This window comes from Echinops telfairi, unplaced genomic scaffold (assembly GCF_000313985.2).
Source record: "Echinops telfairi isolate 266 unplaced genomic scaffold, ASM31398v2 ScPeMD7_1713;HRSCAF=2227, whole genome shotgun sequence".
In the NCBI taxonomy this organism is placed as follows: Eukaryota; Metazoa; Chordata; class Mammalia; order Afrosoricida; family Tenrecidae; genus Echinops; species Echinops telfairi.
Genome location: NW_022105611.1, coordinates 18510843 through 18531139, shown reverse-complemented (window position 1 = coordinate 18531139; position 20297 = coordinate 18510843). Strand labels below are relative to the sequence as shown.

Here is a 20297-nt window from a genome sequence, read left to right as displayed (position 1 = left end):
TCTGCACTCCCCCTCATTCACCAGTTTTAATTTTTGCCTTTCATTCTTTTAAATAATTTTTGTATCTGAGTTAGACATCCCTCTCTTCCCATGCACTCCTGGTTCCACTAGATATCCCACAGTGTTCTCAGATTGACGCAGCCCGAGTGTCACCTGCTGGTCACATTTTCCCGTGAGAAGGGCCTGGCGCTTCTGAGCCTTTGTGTGTCGGGCTCTTACCAGCCATGGTGAATGTGGTGTTGTGCAGTCTAGGCTAGGCCATGATGTAATCTCTGTAGAGTGCTGGTTCTGTCGGGGTGCCTGGTGTTTCTGAAGGCAACCAACCAATTCAGGTTTAACCCCAACGCTGTACTCAGATTTCGCCTTCTGTGGGCAAAGGTTCTAACGGCAGGGCAGTGCCACTGGAGAGGTGGGGGTGGGGGGAGAGAAAAAGAAATTCACTCTTGTGTAGATTAGTCCTCCACGGTTTGATGTGTAGGTTTTATTTGTATTTTGGTCTGGCGTCTTTAGGTGTAGTCACTGGGCGAGATGGGCTACAGCTCCAATCTGATGAGTTTCATTTTCAAGTTGAGAAAACTAAGGGGAGGCTAGTCGATGGCCAATTTGTCCCCAGATCCCTTCCCTGCCCTTTTCCTGCTCTGCATTGCATGGGATGCACCTGCTCTAGGAGACAGACGAGGCTGTCCTCGCCTGTCAAGATGTAGTCTCACGAATAAGCCCACACGGAAGAAGCACACCAGCCTCTGTGATCACGAGGTGTCGACGGGAGCGGGGATCAAAAGATCCCAAACAAACAATTATATCCATGTGAAAGAGTGGGGTTGGAGTGGAGACCCAAAGCCCATCTGTAGACAATTGGACACACACCCTACAGAGGGGTTACAAGGAAGGGACGATTCAACCAGGGTGCAGTACAGCACCATCAAAAACACACATCATTCCTTTAGTGGCTGAATGCTTTCTCCCCCCACCCCCACCCCCCAATACCATGGCCCAGTCCTACCTTACAAATCCAGCTAGACCGGAGTACACACATTGTACAGATAAGAGCTCTTGACACGTGGAATTCAGGACAGATAAACTCCTCAGGAACAGTAGTGGGAGTAAAAATATCATGAGGGTAGGGGGACAGTAGGGGCGGGGGAGGAGGTAATGGGGGAGAAGGGGGGAACCCACCACAAGGTTGGATACATAGCCCACCCACCCCCAAGGGGAGGAATAACATAAAGGTGGGTGAAGGAAGACAACGGACAGTACAAGACACAAAATAACAATACACAGTTGATCAAGGATTCGCAAGGGTGGGAGGGAGGGGAAAAAGAGCAGCCGATACCAAGGGCTTAAGTAGAAAGAAAATGTTTTGGAAATGTTGACGGCAACATATGTACAAAGTGTGCTGCATACCACTGAATGATGGATTGTGACAAGATTCTTAAGAACCCCCCAGTAAAATGATTAATTTTTTTTAAAAAGTGTATCGTCTCAGAAACCCTGCAGGAGGTCAGCAGGAGTCAGATGGGCGGACAGTGGGTTGTGCCATCAGTGGCAGTGAGCCTGCGGGAAGAGTGGCCCTGCTCGTAGGGTTTTCTCGGCTGTAACCTTTTGGGTGGGGGGTGAGTTGGCAGATTGGCAGTTCTTTCTCTGATGGAGCCCCTGGGTGAGTTTGAATGGCCAGTCTTTCCATCAGCACCCAGGCTCTAGTCTAAACCATTGTGCTCCCTTGGGGCCTTAGTGCAAGGTGCTGACCACTGCAGCCTACTGTACATTTCCCAAGATCCTTTGAAAAACCTAAATCATCATTCGATTTTCTGTGAGGCCCTGTGTGACGTTGGACGGCGGGAAGAGGAGCACCTGAGCACACCCCAGGCGGACTGTAATTCTCCTGTGGTTCCTTGGAGTTTTTTGGACACCCCCCACCCCTTACTCCGTGTTCCCGCTGGGCGGTCCTGGTGCCCTGGCGCTGAAACAGCACCTCCGCTCACTGGCCTTCCTTCCTCGGGCGGCAGTGTTTGTGGCTGCACGCCCTCCTTGGGTCACATCTCATTTGTTCTTTTGTCCTTCCAACGCGTTGCTAGCCAAGCACCCAGATTAGATTCCTGCTGTGGAGAGACTGGCCGGGCCCTGCTTATCTGGACTCGACACAGTCCAAGTGCAAGTGCAGCGGCCTGGAAGCAACAACTCATCCTGCCCTGGCTGGCAAGGAGTCAGGAGCAACACACGCCCGCTGGTCAACAAGAAGGGCTATGCTTGGATCCCAGTTGGACATTAACAGACTTAAATTTTTAAAATTTCTATGCATAGCCCATTTCCTTTGACATTCATTTTAGATGCGTGGGCAACTTCCTTTTCAGTGAACACAGCACATTTTTGTATTAGAACTCCAGTCTTCCCTACCTGTGTTCTTATCCTTCCTGCGCAGTCCTTCACATCAGTCAGGAGGCAAGTCTGGGAACATCTGGTTGGTTTCAGGGACACCCAACACAAGAACCAGGGCTGGGGCTGGGGTGGAACTCCAGTGAGCGTGGTTGTTGGTGTGGAAACTAGAAGGGGTGATGGCTTCGCCCCAAGAGTGCTGAGTGCTTCCAATGCGTTGGAAGGACAAAAGTGCCAACCAAAGTGCTGTCTGAGAGGTGCCAGGCCTGTGGCAAGCTCCCCGGGGCTATGTGGCTGATGAGTGGAAGGAGGGGGTTAGGATCGGAGCTCTCTGCTGTCTTCAGCTTAGTCGGGGCCCCAGAGAAGGGAAGAGGCCACCTGACCCGGTCATGGGCCCCGTTCAAGCCAAGGCAGCAGGGGCAGCATCTCCCGCCTGGGTTTATGAGACAGAAATCAAAGCATCACCAGAAGTCTCTGTCACAAAAGACCTTTAATGGCCTCCTAGTTACAGTGCTTTTGTTCCTTTGTCCTGTTAGAACAATAATAACTTATTCGACATAATAAAGAATGCCACAGGTACAACAGAGAAACCCGGCAGGTGGTCCAGGCATGAGGATGTCACAAAATCATCATTTAACAGGAGGGGTCCAGGCCTGGTGCAGGGGATCCTTGGCTGGCCAGACACCTGTCCCACCACCCCCTGACCCCCACCCCCACCACCCCAACATATATACACAGTCACTGTGCTAGGTAGAGCTTGGCTCCCATTCGGCAGAAGGGTGGACTCCATACAGCATCGTGGCCGGACCTACACCCTGAGCACAGACGTCCCAGAAAGGTGGTGCATCCGTCACCCACCCCTCCTGATCTGCCTTGCAGGCCAGGACCTCACCCCAAGTGGATAAAGCACCGGGCCTTCCCGCACCCATCCCTCTCTCGGCCCTTGAAGTCATCCCTATGAAGTGGCCAGAGCCGAGACAAAGCGCGTTTTATACTTGGAAACACTGAGCAGGTCCGGCCAAGTTCCCAGCCTCACGCTCAGACTGAAGGTAGAACATGAGTTGGCCCTCTTTCTCCCAGGCCATGAGGGTGAGCCTCGTGTATGACCTAGAAAGTTCTAACTGCAGGGACCCAGCCAGCACTGTGGCCGAGGGCTAGTCCAGGTGTCACCAATGTGTCCAGGCCATAGTCAGGTCAAGAGCAGGCGGGCAGGCCCAGAATCTGGAGGGCTTTGTGCGGGGAGGCCAGCCTCTCTTTGGACACCCTCTGTTGCCCGCACATTTCGTACTCCACAAAGGCGGGAGAATCCCGCTAGAATGACGTAAGAGGAACGGGTTGCCTCAAGAACCCCTAGAGGAATCCTACCCTCAAAGGGCACTTCCCGGGGCTCTCACACAAGACTCAGGCCCAAGTCCCGGCCGGGCGCTCCTTTGCTCCATGGTTCCCACAGTGATCAGGCCAAGACTCCTTCCCACTGAGCACCAGGCCCAAATCAAAGCCAGGCCATGACAAATGTGTGTGCGTGTGCATGGGCGGGTGTGTGCAAGCCAATGCTTGGGCCTGGGTCGGTGGCCCAAGTTCCAAGACAAAGACTCTTGGTCTCAGAAGGCTGGAGTCATTCCCACAGGAAAACCAAGAGGGCCGCCTCGGAGCAGAGGCATGCTGTGCTGGCTGGTCTGAGATCAAACCTCCCAAATGCGGTCTGACCCCGCCTCTCTTCAAAAGAAAGTTAGAAGGCGAACCCTTAACAGGCAAGACAGACGAACACGAGTGTTAGCGTAGAAGTCGGAGCGGGGGGAGGGCCAGAGAGCTGCCCTCGGCCTCCACTCCCACCTTCGCACGTGACAAAGCCCGTGGTGTCAGAGTCTGTAGATCGTGGGTCCTGAGGACTTGTGCTTTGACTTCCCTTTGGGGATGGAGAGAGAAAGTGACGTGACCAGGCGGCGGGTTGGTAAAAGGCAGGGCTCTTGCCCCACCGGGAAGCCGTTCAGTGCCAGTCAGAGCAAGAGCAACCAGGCCCGAACTGCCAGCGGAGCCAACGCAGGCCGGAGGGACACAGGCGGCGGGGAGGGTGCGTGTGTGTGTTTGGTCCTCGTTCAGATTAAAAACATCAGAAATGGGCGAAGACATCTGTTGAAAGACCCTGTAAGAGTTCGAGATGGGGGTCCAACCACATTCTTCTCCACGGGGTGGACTGGAGGGGTGTCCAGTCCCCAGCCCCTGGAAGGAGAGGAGCTGCCTGTCTAAGGACTGCTCAGCCGGTTCTCCCTGGGCTGAAATGGCATCCCAGAGTCACCAGGAAGCTCTAGCACCTCCTGCTCACTGGATTGGGGTGGGGTGGGGGTGGGAGGTTCTCTGAAGGAAAGCAGCAGGCTTTTCGACTCCGCCTCACTGGGAGTTCTTGGATGGAGCTGTGATGGGGTCTGTCCTCCCTGCCCCGGGGCCTTGTGACCCTCTCTACCCAGATGTCAAATTCAAGGCGTCTTGGGCTCAGCCGAGCCAGGGGGATGGGTGGTGTGGGTGACACCAAGCCTGACAGGGAGGCTTCAAGACACCTCTCCCATCCATGTCTCCTGCATGCCGGGCCCGCGCCCCCACACACATAGTTTCTGAAGACCCAGTTTCCCTCTCACTGGGTCAGGGTGGCTGACATCCGCTTGGGTGAGAAGGGGGTGACAAGAGATGCAAGGGCTGGTTTGGGTGGCCACGGCGCCCAGCAAACTTCCTGTGTGACCTTAGGCAACACCCCCCACAAAAATAAAACAAAACAAAACTTGAGGACCAGGCCTGCACAGTCATGGGCCACCTTCAGCACAGCGCACTGCCCACCGGGGCCTCCAATTCCTGGAGTCAGGCTGGAAGGGGTTACTGTCTCCTTTCAGAGATGGGGACACTGAGCCCAAGGAGCTGAGTGAGCTGGTGGGTGGCAGCCAAGGCTGAGCAAGCACATAGTGGACTCGCAGGCCAGCCTTCTTTCCATCCCACTGGGCAGGAACCACGGTGGGGTGACTGTTTCAGTGGAAGCCACGAGCCAGGGAGGCCACTCCGGCCTGTCTGGGTTTTGAGGCTTAGGAAGTCCCTGCATTCTAGCAAAATCTGCCGGGGACCGAATGCCTCTCATGGTTGGGCTGCTGAGGAAGTCCAGCTGGTCCTCGGCCTGGCAGATCCGCACCCAGGGGCATACTTGTTCTGCAGGCCCAGACTGGTTGTCTACAAGCCAGGCGCCTGACCCACGTGGATGTCTTAGTACAGAGACACGGACTGGGCAGCCTAACAGCCAACAATGGGGTGTGGGCTGTGCCCGGGGTCTAGCAGGCCTCCCTCACCCCTAGTCTCCCTCCAAGCTCTCATGTGGAAAGGCGGACTTCAGAATGTAGAAGCACTCAAGTTATGTTGGGGGGTGGGGGGGGTGGGGTTACTGAGAACTGACCAGAAAACTAATAAGATCATCAGGGCCTTCCTCTTCAGGAACAAGCCAAAGGAAATGCCTGGGCCTGCGTTCCTACAGAGCTGCGGCCTACAGTTGTGCTGAACAGGGCCTGGCATTCCAGTGATGGGGCAGAACCCACCTGGAAGGGCCCGTTTGTTCATTCACATCAAGGCACTGTCTGGATGAGTCGCAGCCATGGTGCCTGCACGCAGAGGGTACCTACATCTCCCTGCCCACGAACACGTTCTCCAGGGCCAGCACAGAGCAGAGACGTCATCTGCAAAGGGTGGTTGCAGTGGGTTCAACTGAACTTGACCGCTTGCCCTGGTGGAGTCTTGGATCCAAAGCGGGAGAGGGCAACTACAGCCGTGGTGCTTCCTTTCTGCTGGAGCAACTGCACTTCAACAACACTGGGAAAGGTCCCAAGGACGAGTGTCTGAGTGAGGTGGAGGGAGCTCAGAAGCCAGCCAGGCAAAATCGTGTGTGTGTGTGTGTGTGTGTGTGTGTGTGTGTGTGTGTGTGTGTGTGTGTGTGTGTGTGTGTGTGTGTGTGTTTGGAACTAAGGGAAGAGGTTTGGAACTAAGTGAACACCCCAAATCCTAAGGGGTCTTGTGCTAGCCCCAGAAGTCTTGGAGACTGATGTGAGTGAGCATATGGATTCCATGAGGTGGTCTGACAGTTCACCAACTCTACAGCTGCCCAGATGAGGGGAAACCTGGCTAGCAAGATCTGTTAGGGTCTCAATGCCTGGGGCTCATGAACCTAGGACGCAAGGCCCGGTGGGGGGCTGCATGACTGCCCTGAGCTGGCTTGATTCTGACACGGAATAGGTATCCCTTGGGTTGAACCTCGATGGGATTTCAGAAGAAGGGCTGGCATGCAAGGCCAGCACGTGGACTGGGTCTTCCCCCCTCCACCCCCGGGACTGGTGGCATGGCCCTTCCAGGAAGGACAGAGAGCTGGTTTGGGTGATACCATTGTACTGTCTTTTCAGGCATGCATGAGACAGGTGAAAGGGGCGGGCATTGAGGTGGGCGATCTCTGGCCCTGATGATCAATGTTTGCCGTGGCAATCCAGCTCAGGATGTCCACTCCACAGGCCCCCCCTCCCCCAACCTTCAGCAAACTCAAGCTCTGTCCCTCCTGTAATATGCAGGGCAACACAGTTCACACCAGCTATGATAACAGCTGAAGACCCAAGGAGGGTCCTTTCTGGCTTGAGGGAGGAGGTCCGTGCAAGGTGTTCCCTCTAGGATTCCAGGAACCCCCACCGGAGGCAGACAGACAGACCAGGACCTGGAGCTGGAGAGGCCTCTTGACCGGTCAGAGTCAAGCCTGTTGGTGTTTCTGGTGAGGAACAAGACCCAGAGAAGGAAAGGAACTTGCTCAAGGTCACAGTCAGTTTGCATCAAAAGCCAGACAAGAGATGCCTTTCTAACACCTCCTGCCCCATCACCTGCCCGTCCCGCTGCCTGGGTAATGGCCAAGCTCCCAGTCACACCAAGACAGCCCATGAAGACCATGGGGCCGGCACTCCTCCCTACCCACAGCCCCTTCCCTTCCCTTGAGGGCATCTCGGTGGACCCTGCGCCCTGCCGAACTGAGGCATGGGTGCCAAGACCCTCTCTCCTCGATCTGGAGCGCCATGGGGTAAGCACGAGGACACGGGGGTCCTGGTCCCCCCTTGGGAATCTCCAGCCTCGCTTCCTCCGTGGTGATGGCGCTTCAGGTCCACAGGGAAGCAAAGCTGGGCTCCCATCTCCCAGGGGCCCCATACCCATCTCAGATCTGTCCTCCTGCAAGAGAGCTCCTCATGCCATGCGTTGGCATGGAATTTCTCCACCTTTGTGGGGGACCTAGAGACGGGCTTCCAAAATTCACGGGACATCTCCTCTCTGCATTCCACTTTCTATGAACTTGGCGAAGTCCCGCCCTTACCTCCACCTCTCTCTCTCTTTCTTTCTGTCCACGCATGTAAGGAACAAGGTGGCTAAGATTACATCCTGACAGCACAGTCACTCTCTGGGGCTCCTTCTCCCAGCCTGCCCTAGACATCCGGGATGGTTGCTGGTGAGAAAGTCCCACCGGGTGGCTTTTCTCCGTTCCCGGAGCCCACGGGACTTCGCTAATGCCACTGTCAGACCCAGGGGGACACGGAAGCAGGAACAGGGGCTGAGACTGCAGGGTCTTTAGCCGGGTCCAGGCTAGAAAAGGGTATTGGGAATCTATCCCAGGCAGAACCACACGCCCGGCTCCATCAGAGAACCATTCTGGAAGGGGCGGCTGTCTGCGCTCATCTTGAAGCTGCCACGCTGTGCTGAGCACCCAGGAATGTGGGTGCCCTCCCTCTTGTCAGTATCCCTCACCCCCCTCCAACACCCTCTGCCCTTCAGCACATGACTCCCCTTCCCCCCCTGCCCTTCCTCCTCTTTCAGACCCTCATCTCAACTCAAATTCCAAGGCCTGGGCTTGCGGGTGGCCTTTTAGGGGTGTGATAAAGGTGGGGGTGCAGTGACATGAGGAGGTAGGGGATGAAGCGGGTACACTGTGGCCCTGGTGGCATGGCGCTGTGGGGCCAGTCCTGAGACCAGAGGTTCACCATGGGGACCTGGAAGACCACTGAGGCCTCTGGTAGAAACTGGAAGAACAAAGGGGTGGGGGGGTGGGGGGACCAGAGCAGGAAGAAGACAAAGAAGTATCCTAGTGCAGAGTGGACCCGGCGCTGCCGGCACATAGGGCCTGGCTCCAGCCTATCTATCTATCTATCGTTGAGCTGCGGAGAGCTGGTCCCATCCTCCTCCTCCTCCTTGTCGTCTTTCATGCCTTTCAGTCTTTGGCGGGCAAAGTCCTCAAACACAAAGTCGTCATCGCTGGGGGGAAGAGAAGGAAAACGGTGGGGGAGGCTGTTTGCAGGGGCAGGGACAGTCCGTATGTTGGCAGGGGGTAGGGGCTGGCCTGGGCCAACGTGACTGAGCCTGGCTCACCCGCTTTCAGCCTACGAGGGAGCCACCCTCTTCCAGGCCTGTGGCCGCTAGGGCTGGCCCTGGGCAGGAAGGTCTGTGGGGCCTGCACACCAGTTGTGGGAGCGACAGTGATGTGCTTGAACTAACTGCGCTTGAGGTCTGGGAAGGGAAGGGATTCTGGGGAGGGGGCGCAGCAGCATGGGTCTGCGTGCATGCACGGCTGAGGGCCAGAGAAGAAGTTGTCCTCATTGAAAGGCCAGCTACCAGCACCTTCACAGCTGGGGCCCAAGCTCCCCAACCCGCCAAGCACTGCTCCATGGGAAGCACTCATGATCCCGGACAAGAAGGAAGGGATGGCTTCATGGAAGGATGAACCACGAGGTCCTTTCTCCCAGGAAGGGGGAGTTCCTATTCTGCCCAGTGGCATCCTGGATGGGAGAGCTATCTGATAGGGAAGCCGAGGGGGTGGGGTGGGGGAAGGGGGTTCCTGGGTGGGGTCTCAGTGCCACTTGGACCCCGCCCCCCTAGACATCTCCAGTCCTCCACCCCATGGAATTCAGCCAACCCCACAGGGCACCGTCACACCCCGGGGTCTCTCTTGGAGGACCGGGGACTTTGGCACTGGAGGGAGAAACCCACGTGGCCCTGCAGGTGGCTCCTGAAGCCAAGGGTGAAGCCTCCGCTCAGGCCACTGTCTCCATGTGGGGAGTTTTGGCCACCGGGAAATCCACGAAGCATCCCCCCCATCTCCCCCCACCCCACAGCCTGAATCCAGCGGTTGAGGTGGGCGGGGCAGGAGAGTCGGAGCCCAGGGCTTCTAGCCAGCCGGGTGTGGGCCGGGGAGACGCGGTGGACGGACTGACGGACGTGCAAGGACGAGGAAGGAAGACAGACCCAACCAAGGCAGGAGGAAGAGGCACGAGGGTCCTTCAAGTCACATGCAGGCAAGCGGGTTGCTGAAGAGGCAGGCGGGCAGAGGCGGTTCTCAGCAGGTGGGTTAGACCAGCTGCCCCTCAGTTAATAAGCATATATGCAAATGACCCCCCTCCACCCCGCCCTCCCACCCGCAGCCCCGCCCCCCAGACTGCAGGCAGGCAGACAGGCAGGCAGGCAGGCAGGCAGGCAGGCAGGCAGGCAGGCGGCGGGGTTGGCTTACTTGGCGTCAAGTTCTATGAGATTGGTATCTACCGGCGCCTCATTCTCTGGAACTAGACAAAGCACAGGGCGCAGAGACGTCCCGGGGTTAGCGAGAGGGTGGGCATGGGCCCCCACCCCAGGACAAGCAGGCGACCATAGGGAGGACCAAGGGAGATGGGGAGAAGGTGCTTCTCCCTGGTCTCCAACGCCCATCACACCACCCTAAAGGCAGGGAGGAGGACCTGGGAGGACATCCACCGGATCACCCCCCCACCCACACCCACCCACACCCCTGCCTCAGTAGGGGGAGACCCAAAACGTTGATACTGGAATTTCCCGGAGAAGCCCCCAAAGAGAGAAACCTGGTGACACCTGCTGCCAATTTAGCTAAGACTAATTTTTTTTAAATCAATGACTCTCACTAACTCTAAGACAACTGCTTTTTCACATTGTAACATCTCTGAACTCAGGGTGTGGTATACGATCTATGGTGTTTCGTGGGTTGTGTGTTTGTGTATGGGGGGGGGTGTTTTCCCGGTGGTCCATAATTTCAGGTTGTCTCTCAATTGAAAGGGTCTCAGATTCAATGAAATATGGTCAGTCCAAACAGAGGGGAGCATGGTGGGGAGGGGCTATCCAGGGACCGCCTGTGCTTGCTGCCCCTTCTTCTGCCCACACAGTGCCTAGCCCCATGCCAGGGAGCAAGACTGGAGCTCAAAGCCAAGCCACCCAGCTCCCTCACCCAGCCTCCGTCTCCCATGGCTTCTCTGTCTTCTGGTAGAATGACAGGCAAATAGTGATTGTGGGTCCCATCAAAGCCCCTCCCCCAGGGAGCTAAGGAAAATGAGTGACAGTCTCAAACTCACTCGCTGTCATCCAGTTGATTCCAACTCCTGGTGGCCCTATAGGACAGGGGAGAACTGACCCTGTGGGTTTCCCAGTCCCGAGCTCTCTAACTGGAGTAGAAAGCCTCATCTTTTTCCCAAGGAGAGACTGGTGGTTTCGAACTGCTAGCCTTGCAGTTAATGGTCCAACTCGTAACCACTGCACTCCCAGGGCTCTCTAGTAAAGGCTAATCCAGAGGGAGATGGGTGATGGATAGGAAGGGGGTCTGCTATCTGAAAACCCTAGCCCGGTGGCCTTGGGGCCTGCTCACCTTCCCGATGCGGGGCTTCCTCTTTGGGCTTGGGGTGCATCAGGGTGAAGGGCAGTTCCACGGCCACATCGCTGAAACAAAGACCCAGGACCCAGTGAGCCTGAGCCAGACCTGCAGCTGAGACTCAACCTGTTCGTGTGACGTCTGGGCAGTTTCCCGGTCAGGGGAAGCCGCTCAGGGCGGAGAATCAGGAGAATCTCTGGCCCTGCTTCGTTCTCTCTCTCCTGAATCTGAGTCCCTTGGAAAACTCACCAGTCCTCAGGGCCATCTCTGGATTCCATGGGCTGAGAGGTGGTGCCAGGGTGGGGTGCACTGGCTCCTAAGCAGTCCTAGGACCCTGCTCACCTTCCACTGCTGCTGCCACCCTGACACTGCCTTTTCCAATGATCTGATAGGAACCCCCCTCCCCCCCCTCACTCCAGCCTATCTTCCAATCCTAGAGCAGGGATGCTATTTCCTGGAGGGCCCCAGAAAGGAGTTCAGGTGACTCCAGCCCCTGCCATGCCAACGAAGCACTGTCAGGTCAGCTCAGTCAAATCCCAGTCGGATGGGCCCACACTGTCTACACTGAGCACACAACCCTCACAGGGGCTAGAGGCTGGGGGCTAGGGAAAGACTGGGGCATGCTGCCACCAGCCAGTGCTTCGGACCAGGTCCTCTCCCGCTGGCCCTTAGGACAGATAACAGACAAGGGTGGGCATTCACACCGGGCTAACTGCACCCAAGCCCTTCATAAAAGTCAGAACACACTCACTGCTGTTGAGTCGATGCCACTCATAGCGACCTACAGGGCAGGGTAGAACTGCCCTGGTGGGTTTCTGTTAACGGTTACACTGTAACAGGGTAGAAAGCCTTGTCTTTCTTCCGTGGAGCATTGTGCTCTCCATCTGCTGACTTTAAGGTCAGCGGCTTCTTCCATAACGTAACTCTTTTAATCTCACAACATCCCTCATGTGTGTGTACAGATGGGGAAACGGAGGCACAGGGAGATTAAAGACAGCTGTTGGGGGTAAATGGCAGGCCTCGGCCCGGCTCCGTCATCCACAGCTTCGTCCCCTGATACAGCTCCGAATGAAGGACCTTCCCACCTCCAGAGTTCACCCTGCTCACAGTAGATGACTCCAGGCTGGGGGGGGGGTGTCACTGGAGGAGCCCCCACCCTCACCCTTGGCTCCCAGCTGAGATGCCCCAAAGGCACCAGCACGGATTCCTGATCTCAACCTTCCAGGTGCAGAGGGGAGGAGGGAAGATGTGGAAGGAGCCCAGCAGGTGTGCTGTGCAACCCAGAACCGAATTCCTTCAGCTCCGCCACTCACAGGGGGAGCAAGTTGTATACTTCCTCTCCCTGAACTCTTGGGGCACATGAAGTAGCAGCGCTGGCCCTCCCAAAGCCCTGGGACCTCAGGGGCACGATGTGGGTCAAGGTCTGGTTCAGCTGTAGTGTGCATGCCTGTGGGCCTCCGTGGGCATCGGCTCTCATGCCTGGTGGCCCCACGTGCACAGAATGGAACTGCCGGGGGCCCTTTCCACGGCTGTGACTTTCCGCAGATCACCAAGCCAGACCGCCCGGTGCTTCACCAGGGCCTCCCGAGTGCTCCCCTTGGCAGGAACCCAGGGTGTTGTAAGGCTGCCAGAACAAAGTGGTCTGCCCGAATTTCCTTCTCCTTGGTTTAACTTCCAGAGAAGATCCCTTCGCCAGGTTCACTTGGAAGGGTGAGTTTCGTTTGCAGCTGCAAGTTCAAGGGTGTCGAATCTTCCCTATTGTCTTACAGGAGAAGGGGGCTGGAGTCCAGACTTTCCCCAGCCACCAGACCATGAGTGGTCGCTGGCAGGGGTCCTTCTGATGCTTTCCTGGGGGCTCGGCAGCCAGCACCAGGCTGGGCACAAGTCTGACTTCAGGAAATCCTTTCTGATTTACATTGAGCTGAAATGAACTAAATCAACATCACCTCTCAGGTGGGATTAAGTTTTGGGGTTTTTTTTCCCCTGGAAAGCAACAGTGTCATCTTGTGGCCAGAGGAGGCAAAATCCTGCCTTGGGGCACAGGCCTGTTTGGCGCGCAAGTGGAGACAGCTGGCTACTCAGGGAATCCTGCCTGCGGAAACGGATCTACTAGAGACCTGGCCTTAGCAACACTTCATCAGCAATCAGTGCTCACCCGTGGCTGCCAGCCAGGAGGCTTGGCATTTCTGCAAAACACCCCCGACACTCAGACAGCCAGCATTTTCAACTGAGCCCTTGGGGGCCACCCCCCAGATCAAAGAACTTAAACTCTTAAGTCCCCTGTCCCTTGGTGGCATGGACTGGCAGGGTGAAACTTTTTAAGGAGCACTCTATCCCAGTTTGCTCGGGAGAGGGTTCTGGTCCCAGCACAGGCCTGCGCCCAGCAGCCTGGAATGACTGCTAAGTTCCCTCCAACCCCAATGCCCTCTGGTTCTCCTGGGCGTGGCCGAGGTGGGAAGGAGGGGCTTTACCTGGATGCTAGATCTCCCAACAGGCTGGGCGGATCAGAGCAGGCGTGAGAAGTAGCCAGGAGGGAGTTCAGACAGAAGAAAACAGGAAGCACGTTCATTCTCCGCCTCTGCCCGGCAGGAGAGAGAGGACACACAGGACATCCCGGCCCCCACCACCCGTGCAGTGCCATCTGCTCACCCACTGGTCTGCAGGACCCTGGGGCCAACACCTCCTCCACCCACCACCCAGGAGGCCTGGAGGGTCCTCATCTGCAAACCTGAAAAGGAATCCCTGACACTGAGTCGATTCCAACTCCTATTGAGGGTTTCTGAGGCTACAGATCATTCTGGGGGCAACTCAACTCGCTCTCTAGGAATGGCTGGTGGGTTTGAACCACCGGCCTTATGGTTCACAGCCCTTAGCGCCAAAAAAAGGCACAAAAACGAAGCCCCCTGCTGGCTGCCCCTGGGACTTCAGTGGAGCCCGTCAAGAAGAGTGTGGGTTTGTAAGGATCACAGGACCGGGGCCTGAGGATCTGCCACGTGGAGATGTCCTAAAATAAAAACCAAACTTGTTGCCACCCGTCAATTCCCACTCCTAAGGACCTAGAGGACTGAGTAGAACTGCCCGTGTGCATGAAGCAGACTGCCCCGGCTTCTGCCAAGGGGGCTGCTGGTGGGTTCCCCCTGTTGGCCTTTGGATAAACAGCCGAGCTGTCCGAGGCCAGCATTCCAGACCGCCTCCTGCGCGAGGCATGATCCACGGATCAAAGGACTCCGTGCTATTGTTACTGAACTGTTCAATCTAAGGCCCAACCTATGGGGAAGTGAGATGCCCCCGGTGGTGGCAGAGTGGGTTAGGCCTGGGCCTGCCCACCAAAAGACCAGCAGCTCGAACGCTCCTCCCCCAACTTCTCTGTGAGCGAAAGTTGAAGCGTTCTGCTCCCATAAAGACTGACATTGTTGAAGTGGGGGAGAAAGGGGAAACCGATCACAAGGATCTACATATAACCTCCTCTCTGGGGGACGGACAACAGAGAAGTGGGTGAAGGGACACGTTGGATGGTGTAAGATATGACAAAATAATAATTTATAAATTATCAAGGGTTCATGAGGGAGGGAGGGGGAAATGGGGAGGGAGGGGGAAAATGAGGAACTGATACCAAGGGCTCAAGTAGAAAGCAAATGTCTTGAGAATGATGGTGGCAACATATGTACAAATGTGCTTGACACAATGGATGGATGGATTGTGATAAGAGTTGTACGAGCCCCCAATAAAATGTTTTTTTTAAAAGAAACAAAAATCATTGACATTGTTGAACACCCAAAGGGGCAGGCCTCCTTGGCCCCCTGCCGTCGCTAGGAGTCAGAAGTGGCTCAATAGCCATGAGTTTGGGTTTGGGTGGTTTAGGGGGAAATGTGGAGCTTTTTCTGAGCCCCTTCCAGACTAACAAAGCCCGCTGCCAGTGCGTCCATTCTAACTCTTAGTAACCCACCCACCCACCCCCAGGACAGGGTAGAACAGCCCCCCAGGGCTCCCAAGGCTGCAGATCTTGAAGGCAGTCGCCTGTGGTCCGCACGTTATGTCCAGTCCATTTCTGAATTCTCTCTGCCCCCAGCCCGTAGCCAGGATTACACACAATCACTGCTATAGGGTCGGTTCCGACCTGTAGCGACCCTATATGACAGAGTAGAACCACCTCTGTGGGTTTCCAGGACTGTAGCTCTTTACTGGAGGAGAAAGCTTGTCTTTAGGGGAGGAGATATTGGGAAAGGATCATGGGAACTGTTTGGGTCGCTGTTCCCCAATCTGTAAAATGGAAGAGTCAGCCTAGAATGTGACCCCATCCAATTCTGGGGTTCTGAGCTCCTTTACGCTCCCAGCACCGGCCCCTGTCCTGCCCTAGCAGTGGATGGGTGCCATGTCTGGGGAGGTATCATGAGGGGCACCCTAAGGAAACCCACTCCCATGCCATGTCTGCTATGCAAGGACCCGATGAGGACAGGGTGGAGGGGAGACGGGGGTGGGGTCTCTCTGAATGAGAGCCAAGGAGGGTGTTAGAGCAGGAGGGGAGAAGGAGGAGGAGGAGGAGGAGGAGGAGGGACATGACATCCTCCGCCCATTCATCTCCAAGGAGGATGCAGCTCAGAGGTCCCACAAACAGGCAGAGTGGGGCCAGGCAGGGGTTGAGGCGGCCAGGTGGGGGATGGGGTCCCCAGGGTTGGGGGCTGGGCTGCGCACTCACCCGCCTCGAGACACCACCAGCTTCACTTTCACCTTGTAGGAGACAATGATGCCCAGGATCTCCCGGTTGGCCCCTTCCCTCAGCCTGCAAAGTAACGGTTGGGAAGCTGGTTAATGGGGTCTCCACAGTGGTGAGATCTGGCAGAAGGGGGGCTGCAGCCTCCCCTGCTCCTCCCTCTCCTGGGCCACTCAGCCACTGGGTCTAGGCAGAGCCCAGGCTGTGGCCTGCCCCAGGCCCAGTGGAGGTGACCATGGTGGCTCTGCCCTCCAGGAGCCTGGCTGCCAACCCTGGCTGTGGCATCCCCTCACTGCGAGGTCTTGGGAAGCCCTGCCCCTCTCTGTTCCATGAAAGCTGGCCCTTCCTCCTCTGGCTCCTGCTTCTCTTGAAGAGGTTGCTGGGTCGTAGCCAGGCACCAAGGGCCGGAAGGAGCTCAGAGCCAGAGCAGGCAAGCGGGGTGGGGGGTGGGGCCCTCAGGGAAGACTTCTCTCTGGAGGTGGCGCTTAAACTGGGTCTTGAAGACACAGAGGGTGTGAGCCCTGGGAAGGACAAGAAGGCTTGGAGGTAGGTGAGCAGCTGGTGGAGCAGGTAGCTGGAACTTGTGTGGCCACAGCAGAGGCTGTCGGGAGTGTGGGCAAAGGAAGCCACAGCAGAGACGGGCCGAAGCCCTGATGAAGGGCCACAGCTCAGGGCTATGGGGAGACGCATTCCCCCCAACTGGTGGCGGTGTGGGCAGGTGGCCTCAGAGATAGTCAGTGAGGGCTGGAGCCGGGTGACCAGATGACCAGGATCCCTGCCTCCAATGTGCACCCAGCATTTGACTGGCCTGGCTCACAGCCCTCGTCTCTCCACATGCCCACGCCCTTCCTGACGCCTCCTTCCCAGGACCGTCTGGGAAGGGAGCCACAGCCCCCTGGCCAGCCTGCCTCACGGACTGTCCATCTGATTGGAAGCACTAAGGAACAGAAGGATTTCTGGGAAAAGCAGCAGCACCCTTGTGGTCCTCCTTGTCCTCTGGGTCACCCTGGGGTGGGAGTACAGGGATCGCCCCCTGGAAGTCAAAGCCGCTGAGGGCAGGCCTTGGACGGCACTGGGCATGACCTGGCTGGAGCCGTGTCCCTGTGGGGAAGCTGGGACTGGCAGCCCCGGGGGGCCGGGCGGTGGCGAGGGCAGGTCCTCACAGGGTGCTGGAGGCCAGGTTGGTGTCCTCGTGTTTCAGCTTCCCATCCAGGGCGAGGCCCCGCTTCTCTCGGTTGTTGGCCAGGAAGGGGGTCAGCGTGTAGACCTTGCAGAACGTCGAGCTGGGGGCCACGGTGTCGCTGGGGGAGAAAGGAGACAGGCGTGACTCTGCCTTCCCCACAGCCGGCAGCAGCCCAGCCAGGACACCTGGCCCACTGACTCGGTGTTTAGCCGCCCGGGGCTTCCCTCGTGGTGCCCTCCACCCCCCGGACCCCTTATGTTCATCTCTCAGACAAGTGAGGACCATTGTCCAGGCCGGGCAGCGACTGTGATGGTGCAAAGCAGCACACGCACACAGGCCTGAAATGCAGTTGCCCTCTCCCCGAATTATTTACAGGACCAGACCTCACGCTACACCCTCTACCCACCCCCAAAAAGTGTGTCTGTCTCCTTCCTGGAGCTACGGAAAGCGGCTTCCCTCCACATGTTTCCAGTTGCTCTCAGTGCGGAAGAGCTGGAAGTAAAACCTGGGGTTCAACGGTAGCAGCTCTCCTCGAACGGAAACATTGTTTGTCTCATTCTTCTCTCCTCTCCCCGCTCTGTTATTGGGGAACCCGTTACTCAGCAACTCCTCTATCAGACAAGCAAGGCTATGTGCCCGCGGAGGGGCAGAACAGAGTCTACATCAACCTAGTTTCTGGTACCATCTCCATCCTCATCCTCTTCCTCCTCCACACCATGCTGCTGTGAGGGGCCCTTGGCGACCCTCCGCACAGCGGAACGGCACACTGCCCGGTCCTGCCGTCCTCCCACCGTGCCCAGGGCTAAGCCCACTGTTGTGGCCACTGTGCCAACACTCTCCTGAAGGCCTTGCTCTTTCTCACTGCCCCTCCACTTTACCAAGCACGATGTCCTTCTGCAGGGACTGGCCTCTCTCCTGACCACAGGTCCAATGCCTTCGCTCTGGTTCTGTCTGGCTACTTTTAATGGGTCGTCCCCCTCCCCACCCGATGGTAGCCTGTGTTTCCTGACAGCTAAATCAGATGGGTGCTTTCTGAGAAGCCATCGCTGAGCAGGGAGGAAGACAGAGGCCCGCAGTCTTCGCTCGCCCCCTCCTCCCTCCACCCCGTCCCCACCAGCCTCAGACACCGCCCAGGGGCCCAAGGCCAGGCTCCCACTCCAGCTCACTTACTCAGCCTCCTCCATGGCCACCGGGCACTTGTACTGGGCTGTGTTGAACAGGCAGATGTCTGCGTACTGGCGAACTGGGGTGAGACAGGGGCCCAGCATGAGCCTGGACGCCTCTCCCAGAGTGGCCTGGGCTTCCCCAGGTGGAGAGGTTCAGGCCCAGGAGCTGGCCAGGCATCGTGGGGGGCTGTGGAAGGAGCCCGCCCTGCCCACTGTGCCCTACTCAGAGGGCAATCCCACACATACCTGTCCCCTCCCATAACCCTGAGGCCAGCTCTGCCCGGCCCAGGGCACCTGAGCACAGAGGCGGCTTACCTGTGGTCACTACCTCAAAAGCCCGACCCCTGGGCTCAGAGAAGGCTTCCCCCTTGGATCAGTGGACATTTATAAGGCTGTTAAAGAGAGAGTCCCTCGACCTGTCACCCACCCACCCCCGCCCAAGGGAAGATGTCCTTTAGCCTGCCCCCGAGCCTCCCCCTGTACCCGAAATCTTGATCTTCTTCACGGTCTTGTTGGTGTTGTTGGTGACGTGCACATTGACGCTGATGGGCTCTCCATGGTAATAGATCTGGGAGGGGGGAGAACAAAGAACAGAGGGTGGGGGTGGGGGGAGGTTGGTGGCAGGAGACCCATTTCCAGATACGGAGGCCCCACACAAATCTCCTGGGTCTGATGAGAAATACAATCTTCCTCTAGTTCCTAAAGGTTTCCTCCCCGCTCCCACTACCATGACTCGAATTCTATCTTGCAAGACTGGCTGGACCAGAGGAGGTACACTGGTACAGATAGGAACTGAAAATACAGGGAATCCAGGATGGATGAGCCCTATAGGACCAGTGGTGTGAGTGGCAAAACAGGAGGGTAAAGGGAGAATGGGTAGGAAAGAGGGAACCGATTACATGGAACTGTGTGTGACCTCCTCCCTGGGGGACAGACAACCGAAAAGTGGGTGAAGGGAGACGTCGGACTGCGCAAGATATGACAAAATACCCATTTATGAACTATCAAGGGCTCATGCGGGAGGGGGGAGCGGGGAGGGAGGGGAAAAATGAGGACCTAATGTCGGGGGTTTAAATGGAGAGAAAATGTTTTGAGAAATGATGTACAAATGCGCTTTACACAATTGATGTGTGTATGGATTGGGATAACAGTTGTATGAGCCCCTAATAAAATGTTAAAAAAGAAAAAAAAAAGTTAAAAAAACAAAACAAAAAAAACAAATCTCCTGGGTCCCTCCCGAACCTCGGTTCTTCTGCCAGGCACTCCACATCCACCAGCTACTTCCCGCCACGGCTGCTCCCAAACAACTCAGTGCTAGGAGGCTGTGCCCACGTGGGCACAGCGACCCATGGGGCAGGGAAGAACTGCCCCTGCGGGTTCCCCGGGCTGTGACTCTTTACGGGAGCGGAAAGCCTCGGCTTCCTTCCGTGGAGGGAGCGGCTGGTGGTCTCAAACTGCTGAGCTTGCGGCTAGCAGGCCGGTGTGTCACCACTCCACCACCAAGGGCCCCCGGTCACCCCTGCTAAGGTGACTGAGGCCACCAAACACACGAGACGTTAGTCTCCGGGTGGGGCCCTCGAGAGATAACTGAATGAGAAGGAGATCTTCCTGATTAGGGGGTTCAGTCACTGATAACAGCAGTAGTGGTCATGAGGGCAATGGTGACAGAGAGGGGACCTTGTATCGACAGCAGAAATGCCACAACGGGGGCAATGGTGGCATGAGCTTGGGCCAGATGCCCTAAGCCTCCATTTGCCCCTGAACAAAGCAGGGGTTGGGCTGGGTGACGCCCTGAGCCCCTGCCAGCTTGGCCGAGGGTCTCAGGCCCCCAGCAGAGCTGGAGGGAGCAGTGGGAAGGCCAGGCCAGCTCACAGAGGACCCAGCTCAGGGTCTCTCTCAAAGGGCCTCACTTGTATCCTGCCCCAGGCCTTCAGCTGCTTTCCCCAGAGGGCCTGGGGGAACCCCCAGTTTGGCCAGGGGTCCGCCTCGGCTCATAGCGGGTCAGTCAGCTGGCTTTGCCTCCAAGCTTGCGGGGAACAGACTGGTGCTGCTTGTCAGTGCGGGCTTTTGGAGGGGAGGGGGATGTTCTCACCATACTGGGGACAGACTTCCCGGGCTCGCTGGGAGGGGCTACTGTCCCCTTCAGAAGGCAATGCCAGCACCCCACCCCACCCC

At 57.0% G+C, this 20297-nt stretch overlaps 1 protein-coding gene across 5 annotated transcripts in view; it reads right to left on the bottom strand.

The window, feature by feature from the left end:
• Positions 1-8220: 8220 nt before the first annotated feature.
• The window catches only part of ARRB1 (arrestin beta 1), an 85415-nt gene continuing 73338 nt past the window's right edge, over positions 8221-20297 (bottom strand). For 3 of the 5 annotated variants that reach the window (XM_004708829.2, XM_045293171.1, XM_045293169.1), the window contains exons 9-16: positions 18606-18690; positions 18127-18199; positions 16937-17074; positions 15759-15842; positions 13534-13557; positions 11060-11130; positions 9923-9974; positions 8221-8673 (exon numbers count right to left, since the gene is read on the bottom strand). In XM_004708829.2, the coding sequence (XP_004708886.1) occupies positions 8562-8673; positions 9923-9974; positions 11060-11130; positions 13534-13557; positions 15759-15842; positions 16937-17074; positions 18127-18199; positions 18606-18690 (639 nt within the window). In that variant the 3' untranslated portion in view covers positions 8221-8561. The other 2 variants (XM_045293172.1, XM_045293170.1) reach the window with 2 other exon arrangements.